We start from the raw sequence: 9,319 nt of genomic DNA, 5'->3' as shown, positions 1-9,319 counted from the left end.
GGGGAACTCCCACTGCAAGATCTCCATACGAGGCTGTGTGGTATTTAAGTCGGAACCTTCGTTCTAGGTTTCAAATACCAACTCCCCCCTTGATAGCTCCACGCTGTGCAGTGCGGCTACGTGCTGAAACGACAGAGGCAGTGACAGAAGTCCCAGCACACATTCCAAGAAACCATGGAACTTCATCGGCATCCCTGTACCCTCTCCTCCCTCCAGGAGGAAGAGACACCCTATGCATTCTCTGAATTACCCATAGGAAAGACTTGTACAGACTGAACAAGAACGCAACACAGACCACCCACAAGAGGATCTCCTGCACATAATTCTCAGCCCAGGGCTGTCAAAATGAAATTCTACCAAACTAACTCAAAATACCGAGTGGGGAGGGAACGATGTCGGTCCCAGCAGTGCACAGTGCTGTCACAAGATCAGCTGCTCACAGCATGGGATCGCAAACCGCCTGGTCCCCGATCGATCACCCAAACCTAATCAGAGTCAGTCTCAGAGCTCCCTCCTGGACACACCCCACACTGACGCAGCCACGCACTCCCGCGCGCGGCCACAGACCCCCGCGGGCAGCTGAACCCCACCGGCCCCAGCCCAGGGGACGTTGGTGCGAGCGCGGGGACGAGGGAGAACGCGCGGCAACTAACGGGCCGCCCCGGAGGCTCCTGGGAGAACGAGCCCCCGCGGCGCGTGTGCGCAGGCGCAAACGGCCGAGGAGCGGTCGGGTGAGGGACGTTGGGAGAGGCCGAGGACCGCAGTGGATGCTCCGGGTCTCGGCGGCGACGAAGAGAACGAATCCAGATGGGAAGACCGGGGAGGAAACCGAGAGGCCGAGCCGGGCCTGGTAATTTTAGGGAGGGAGAAGGTTAGGGAAGCGGGATCCGGACACTCAATGGTCGCGCAGGCCTCGGGCGTGGCCCGTGGGCGTGGCCCGTGGGCGTGACCCAGACGGTGACCCGAAGGGGGAGTTTGCGAGCTAAGCGCAGGATGCTCTGTGACTGGTCCCTGGGCGGGTCGGGGGTGGTGGGGGCGATAAGAAGATTGCGATCTCCTTGGATGCGAAAGGTGGATGGTGGGATCTTGCTTAGGGCTGCCGCCGCACGCGTCTGTTTGTAGATTAAGTGCGACTCCAATTGGGGACAGGAGGATTGAAAGTGATTTGTGAGTGACTTTGCCTGGAATTTATTTATTTATTTATCTATCTATTTTTGTTTTTTCGAGACAGGGTTTCTCTGTGTAGCCTAGCCTTGGCTGTCCTGGAACTCACTCTGTAGACCAGGCTGGCCTCGAACTCAGAAATACGCCTGCCTCCGCCTCCCGAGTGCTGGGATTAAAGGCGTGCGCCACCACCGCCCGGCTGCCTGGGATTCTTGAAAGTGATTTCTGAACGTGATTGTGAGTGACTTTGCCTGGAATTCTATCTTGTTCTGTCGTCGTGAATGAGATGTGAAGCAGTAGGTTGGTTTTCTGAAGGGTGTTTGAAAGGTTATCACTGAGCACATGTGTGTGTTCTTCTGTTATTTCTTATGATTTTGTGTGTGTGTGTTTTTTGGATTCCCCCCTCCCAGACAGCGTTTCTCTGAGAAGCCTTGGCTGTCCTTGAACTAGATTTGTAGACCAGGCTGGCCTTGAACTTAGAGAGGCCCCTGCCCCCTGCTATGATTTAAAGGCCCGTGGCACCACCACCTGGCTTGTAGCACGGTTAATATTTAAATGAAGTATGCTGTGTGATCACATATGTGTAATTTTTTTTTTTAGACAGGTTGATTATCCCAAGTTGCCACTGAACTCGTAGCCCAGGATGGCCTAAAACTTAGCAGTGATACCCCTGCTTTAACCTCCCAACTGCTGGGATTCCGTGTGGTGTGTGCACCACCAAGCCTGGAAATTATGTACTATTTGATTGTCAGATTGGTACCTGCAAGCCTGCTTGAAATTTTTTCAAATAGTAACTTAGAGAATATAAAGATACTAATGTTGGAATGGAATAGGTAAGATTGTCATAATTCCCAGTGGTAAGGGTAACAGCCTGGAAGCAGGAGGCTAGGTAAAACGTTTTGAAATGAAAGGTGCTGCAGAGGAGCCTGCAGGAAGGTAGCACTTTTCTCCCATAAGTACCGCATTCTCCACATCTATGAAAGTGGATTTTTCCGTTCCTAAAATTATTTTAAAAAGTATGCTTTTACTTTTAAGACAAGTCTCAATTTTGGTAATTAAAATAACCATGGCAACCAGAATATTCACTGTAGCAGCCAGCACTTCAGACTGTACTTAACCAAGTGGGAGCCCTCCAGTTGGCATTTCTTTTTTGTGTCTGTATCTATACTAAAATACGTTATGCAGCACTTCCTGAAATAACTATTAATAATATTGTATATATTATGTATATAGGATATATATATATATAACTATGTAACTATTATATGTAACTATATTACATATGGTATGAAGTACATCATATATAAGTAATACTTATATATATGCATATATAACTATGTTTCCTTTTTAAAACTTTCTTTTCATTTGCATGTGTTTTGCCTGTATAAATGTACTGCACATGCGTGTGCCCAGGAGCCATGGAGGTCAGAAGAGGGTGTCCGCCCTGGTGCTGAAGTTACCAGTGTCTATGAGTTACTGCCTGGGTGCTGGGAACTGAACCTGAGTCCTCTGAAAGAGCGGCCAGAGCTCTTGCCCGCTGAGCCGTCTCTCCAGCCCTGACTATGTTTCTTAAATAGCGTGATACAGGTAAATCAATGAGGAGAGGAAGTGGAAAGTAGAAAACCCACATATTTTCAGGCTGTGGAGAAATGTCACATGTGACCAGGGCTTGTGAAGCATATGGAGAAATAAGTGCTACGGATGGCATTCGCTATCAGTTGAGGAGGTATTGATTAAACCGTGTGAGGCATTGTTAAACACAGTGAAGAAGATGTCACAGCACGAAGCCAAATATGAGAAAGTAAGGAAAGCCATGTGACTCCTAAAATTATTTGCATCTTAAACAGAAAATAGGATCTGAGATTATGTTTGGTGATAAAATACTGGGGGAAATCAGAACATGGCCTCAACTAATTAGAAAACACAAACCCATCGAAAAGGTAAAACCAGCCAGATGTCATTAGAAAAAAGGGGAAATTTTAAGCTTACTACAAGGAAACTTAATGCAATAAGAAAGGTCCACCTTTAAACTACAGGGCAGAGCTGGTGAAGAGTAAGTGCTTCTCACCGGTGCTCCTCAGGCTGGGAAGGCACTGCGTGTACTGGGGAGACGGTGTGAGTCGGGAAAGAACATGAACAAGTTGTGGTTTGGGCGGTGTTAAGTGTAGTCGCCAGAGTCTTGCTCATGCTAACAAGTGTTGGACCCCCTGAGTCACATGCCCAGACCTGTCCTGCAAACCTCAGCTCCATGGGACATTGAAGCATGCAGAACAAAATGTTGCATTTGCAAGCTACAGCAGGTTCCACGGAATCCGTACTAGCTCAGCAAGCGATTGGGCCTCTGATTTGGGAGAGGAAGTAGCGCTTGTGTCCACGTGAACCCTCGTCCTGAGCATTGGATGAACTCTCAGAGTGCCATGTGCAGAAAGAGTGAAAGTGTGGGCCGATCTAATTGAGTTATCCTGAGAGATCTGATTTGAGGATGTTGTTTTCCTGGCTCCTTAAGTCTCTCCCTCTCTGCCTTTATAGGGCTCTTCTCATTTCCGAAAGAGGAGCTCAGACGACGAGGCTCGTCCCTCGCAAATCTCAAAGCCATGTCTAAGGTGAGATGCTGTTCACTTACCTTTCTTTCAGGAAGTACAAACGTTTGCTTAACAATGTTGCTTCAGCTTCCTGGATAGTGGGATTGGCTTCCATGAAACATTTTTCAGTTTAGGGCCAGGGTCTCAGGACAGATCGGACAAGTGACACTGGGCTGTAATAGTTAAGGGTGGCACTGCCCCAATTTTCTCCTGTACATGACTCACCTGCCCCCCTGCTTGCTGTCCTGGTACCTAACGGATAGATTTGAGCCTTCCTCCGTGTTCCCTTCTATTCATGGCCACTGTTCACAAAGGAATACCGGTACATCGTTCATTGTGTTCTTTCTCCATCTTCTCACGGGATTACTGCTGTACTAGAAATGCATTGTCTTGACTTAGAGAGAAATAAATGATTGCACTTGAGTGAATCCAATTTGTCTCCACACCAAGAGCTAAGTTGTGAGTACTCTAGGAGCAGTCATGGGTAGGAGGGTGAATTATTAGATCATGTGATTCATTTGTGGGAAGTGCCGTCCAGTCCGTGAGGTTCTCAGGGAAGACATTTTGAATATGAACTGGTATGGAAAACTGAGGTTCTGGAGCTGGGCCGTGGGGATGCACACCTGTAATCCCAGAACATGGAAAGCAGGGGTAAGATTGGAGGTGAGGGTTACAAAGTGAGACCTTGTCTCGGAAACAACAGAAAGCAGAGATTGTGGGTGCCTCCTCTCTGATTCTTAAAGGTTGTTTTGTTTTGTTAGATTTATTTATGTGTGAGTCTTTGACTGAATGCATGTATGTGTACCATGTGTGTGCCTGGTCCCCTTGGAGGTCAGAAGAAAGTATCCATCCTTTGGAACTGGAATTACAAACGGACTAGCCACTATGTGGGTACTGGGAACTGAGCTCAGGTCCTTGGTAAGATCACCTAGCTCTCTTAACTACAGAACTGTCTCTCTACACTCTCCTCTCTAATTTTCTGTTGATTCTTGTCTGCCAGAAATTCCTACCGACTGTGACCTGCCAGTGGAAACTGGTTCAGTATTCAACACTATTATAAGTTTACTATTTTCTTTTTTCTGTCTTCTACAGTTTTACATCCACTTGCAGAAGAAAAATGCATGTGCTAGTCCAGTCTTGAAGTAATGTGTCCTTGCATCAAAGACAGTGCCTTGTCCTGTTTTCATGTTTTTCTTTCATAAAATTCCTCATCTACCAACTTGTAAAATATTAGTTTTCCCTAACTATTAATTGGCTCTCTTCTCTCTATGTCCTCATTTTCTGTATACACAGAATTGCTGCTCTGCAAGACTGCATTTAATTTGATTCCAGTGACTATCAAAGACCTCTGTAGGGGCTGGAGAGATGGCTCAGTGGTTAAGAGCACTGACTGCTCTCCCAGAGATCCTGAGTTCAATTCCCAGCAACCACATGGTGGCTCACCACCATCTGTAATGAGATCCGATGCCCCTCTTCTGGTGTCTCTGAAGACAGCAACAGTGTACTCATATAGAGAAAATAAATCCTTTTTTAAAAGAAGACCTCTGTTCATTTAAGACTGCTGTCTAGACAGAGCATCAGAACTATGTATTCAGCATGCAGGGGCTGGGGGAGGGGGCAGGTCAGTTCCTACAGTGTTTACTTTTCATGCATGGGGCGCCTGGATCAGTCCATAGCACCACATTTACTGGGTGTGCTGGTACAGGTCCAGAATCTCAACATTCTGGGGGCAGGGAGAGGAGGATTAGGGGTTCAAGGTCATCCTCAATTACATAACAGGTTTAAAGCTAGCCTGGGATGCTTGAGACCCTTTCTCAAAAACAGAACCTCAAACAAAAACACCTACCCAGTAACCGTGCACACGTCACATTCTTATGAGCTTCTCTGGTTCAGCTTGAACTTGCAGTAGTCCTTCAGCATCTGCTTCCTGAGTTTGGATCACAGGCATGCTCCACTACGTTCCTGGACCACGGTCCCACTCCCCGCTTACACATACTGGCCCACGCAGAGAGCCCAAGAGGTCTTAAACCCTGTCAGGTAGGAACCAGTGGTCCTTCATTAGCCCATTCATCTCTGCAGTATAATCTCTAGCAGAGGCTACCCCTAATCATCTTTCCCACTAATATTCTCGGCCTTCTCCTGTCTTGAAGAGTTCTACCCCCAGTAGTCTGGCCTGGTGGCTATGCCTGCAGTCCAGCTTGGGGGAAGCTGAGGTGGGAAATCGTGTGTGTTATGTTTCATGTTGTGTGTGTGTGTGTGTGTGTGAGTATGTGTATCAAAGTTAGAAGAGGCCAGCAAATTCAAATTCCCTGGAGCTGTTGCTAGTGGGTAGTTGTGAGCTTCCAGATATGGGTGATGGAACCCAAACTCTAGTCTCCTGGAGCAGAGGCAAGTGCTCTGAGCTGCTAAACCCCACCTCGTCAGCTCCTTCATCACTGGGCCTGTGTATTGCAGTAGGATCCGTATGATCATATACTGGAAAGGAAAAAATGCTAACAGCATATGTTCAAGAGTAGTAGTAATTATGTAAATTGCCACTACCTTTTGATGATTAACAAATCACAATGAATATATTGGAATTGTGATCAGTTCATTTTTATTATTAAAATTTTGTTAGGTTTTTTGTTTTGTTTTGTTTTGTTTTTGAGACAGGATTATTCTATGGATCTGTGACCAGGCTGGAACTCAATATATAGACCAGGCTAGAACTCAATATATAGATCAGGCTGGAACTCAATATATAGACCAGGCTAGAACTCAATATATAGACCAGACTGGCTTTGAACACACAGATCCACCCACGTCTGCCTTCCAGTACTGGGATTAAAAGTGTGTGTCACAATACCCCACCCGGTCTATTTTTTAAAATGTGTTATTTTGATGATTTGTATGTATGCGCATGTGCATGTTTGAGCCACACGTGTGTGCACCGTTTGTATACAAGTACCTTTGGAGGGCAAAGAAGTTATTGCAGTGTCAGGAACTGTAGTTAGGCAGCTATGCATGGACGCTGGGAACCAAGCCCTGCTCTTCTGAAAAAGCAGTGAGTGCTCTTCACCTGTAAGGCGCATCTCCAGGCCCTGGGAGTTGGTTTGTAAGACCAGTGCTTCGGAGGAAACCGTCCAGACGTACTCCATGGGTGCCCACTCACTGCTGCTGCTCTAGCTTCTGCTTCTTTGATCTCAAAGACTATTTCCTTTTTGTTTTTGTTTTTGTTTTTATTTTTTGAGACAGGGTTTCTCTGTGCAGCCCTGGCTGTCCTGGAACTCACTCTGTAGACCAGGCTGGCCTCGAACTCAGAAATCCACTTGCCTCTGCCTCCCAAGTGCTGGGATTCAAGGCCAGCCAAAGACCATTTCCTAACAAGCTGTGCGTTTTGCTAGTTCTTGAACTTACTGAGTGGTTTTCTTTCCGTGAATTTTTACTTATTTAAATTTTCTTTTTTTAATTTATTGAGACAGTCTTGACGATGTAGCCTTGGCTAGCTCAGCGCTCACTCTGTAGACCAGGCTGACTTTGAACTCACAGAGACCCACCTGCCTCTGCCTCCTGAGTGCTAAGATTAAAGATGTCCCATGAGGGACTAGAGAGATAAGTTACGAGCACTGACTGCTCTTCTAGAGGTCCTGAGTTCAATTCCCAGCAACCACATAGTGGCTCACAGCCATCTGTAATGGGATCCGATGCCCTCTTCTGGTGTATCTGAAAATACAGTGTACTCATATAAATAAAATAAATAAATCTTTGTGGGGGGGGGAGCTATCTCATGAGTTTTTAAAAGCCAGTGCCCTTTTTTCCTACAGTGCAGATTTATTCTAAGTACAAAGCTTTGTGTCTTCAATGATGCTTCAGGGTACAATATGAAAGTGGGCTTTATTTTGTGATGCATTTCCTATATGTCTGTCCCTCGTGTCCATGATCATACAGTGACTATTTCTCATATGCCTCCCTCCATAACTTCTCATGAGCACAGTCAAGGTTTTATCATTTTGGCCCAGCAGTCAACCAGCTGCATTCAGGACAGAACTGTGTGGTCTAAGATTATTTAACATGAGATTAAAAAGTAAATGCTACTGGATGTATTTTCTGTGTGTGTGTAGCAGAAATAACACGATTAAGGGGCCTGGAGATGTGGCTCAGTGATGGAGAGTACTGGTTGCTAATGTCAGATGGTGACACAGGCTCAGTGGTGACAATGCTCAGAGGCAGAGGCAGGGCCAGCCTGGTCTACATGGTGAGTTCAAAGACAGCCAGAGCTACATAGCAAGACCCAACCTCAACCCTCCTCCCCAGCAGAAAGACCAATGGCTGCTCTTGCAGAGGACTTAGTATAGTTGCCAGCACCCACATGGGGGATCCCAACTGCCTACAACTGCAGTTCCAGGGGTCCCGACGTCCTCTTCTGGCCTCCTCAGACACTGCACCCATTTGGTACACATACTCTCTCTGGGCAAATACTTACATAAAATAAACATTAAAAAATTTGTTTTGAAAGACAAAATTATAAAAATTAATCGCTGATCATAGCCAGATTAGTCCCCAACATTTAGTTCTAACTGGTTTCCAATAACTTCAGGATGAACTGCCACAGTGTGCCCTTACAGGGACCAATGTCATTCAAGGACGTGACTGTGGACTTCACCCAGGAGGAGTGGCAGCGCCTGGACCCTGCCCAGAAGGCCCTCTACAGGGACGTGATGCTAGAAAACTACTGTCATTTCATCTCTGTGGGTAAGTGTCACTGTATCCTCCTGAGAGTCCCAGAGCCAGCTCCTGCTTGACCACCATTACATTACCAACAGAGGCGTTTCCTCAGCCCAGTGTGACTCTCTTCTTGTTAGCAGAGAATACATTGATTTTAAAATGACAAGGTCTTTCTCTGTTACCCTGGCTATTCTGGGGCTTGCTATATAGACCAGGCTAGCCTTGAACTCACATAGATCTTCCTGCCTCTGTCTCATGAATGCTAGGATTAAAGGTGTGAACCATTGACTCTGGCCCAGTATATGAGCTTTTAAAGATTTTTTTTAAAGATTTATTTTATGCATATGAGTACACCACCATTGCTCTCTTCAGACACACCAGAAGAGGGCATCAGATCTCATTACAGATAGTTGTGAGTCACCATGTGGTTGCTGGGAATTGAACTCAGGACCTCTGGAAAAGCAGTCGGTGCTCTTAGCCGCTGAGCCATTTCTCCAGCCCTAAAGATTTATTTTTATTTAATATATATGGGTGTTTTGCCTATATGTATGCATGTATATGAACATGTGTGTTTGATTTCTGCAGAGGACAGAAGTGGGTATTGGATCCCTGGAACTGGAGTTACAAATTGTTGTGTGTGGCCATGTGGGTTCTGGGAATTGAACCTGGATCCTCTGGAAGAACAACCAGTGTTTTTAACTGCTGCTGTCTCTCCAGCAACAAAATACTTGATTATTGGCCTTAATTTGTCCCATCTACCAGGGTGAAGTTGTATCTATCTCAGTAGTTTGGAGTCCCAGCACCTTAAAACAAATCCTTCCTTCCTTCCTTCCTTCCTTCCTTCCTTCCTTCCTTCCTTCCTTCCTTCC

At 46.1% G+C, this 9,319-nt stretch overlaps 1 protein-coding gene across 1 annotated transcript in view; it reads left to right on the top strand.

The window, feature by feature from the left end:
• Positions 1 to 772: 772 nt before the first annotated feature.
• The window catches only part of Znf382 (zinc finger protein 382), a 58,647-nt gene continuing 50,100 nt past the window's right edge, over positions 773 to 9,319 (top strand). Inside the window, 3 exon segments of the mRNA XM_028787707.1 lie at positions 773 to 850; positions 3,694 to 3,767; positions 8,351 to 8,477. Coding sequence (XP_028643540.1) covers positions 808 to 850; positions 3,694 to 3,767; positions 8,351 to 8,477 — 244 coding nt within the window. The 5' untranslated portion in view covers positions 773 to 807.

The sequence above is a fragment of the Grammomys surdaster genome, unplaced genomic scaffold (assembly GCF_004785775.1).
Source record: "Grammomys surdaster isolate TR1022 unplaced genomic scaffold, NIH_TR_1.0 125671, whole genome shotgun sequence".
In the NCBI taxonomy this organism is placed as follows: Eukaryota; Metazoa; Chordata; class Mammalia; order Rodentia; family Muridae; genus Grammomys; species Grammomys surdaster.
Note: the sequence above shows the minus strand (reverse complement) of the source record. Positions and strands in the feature narration are given on the sequence as shown.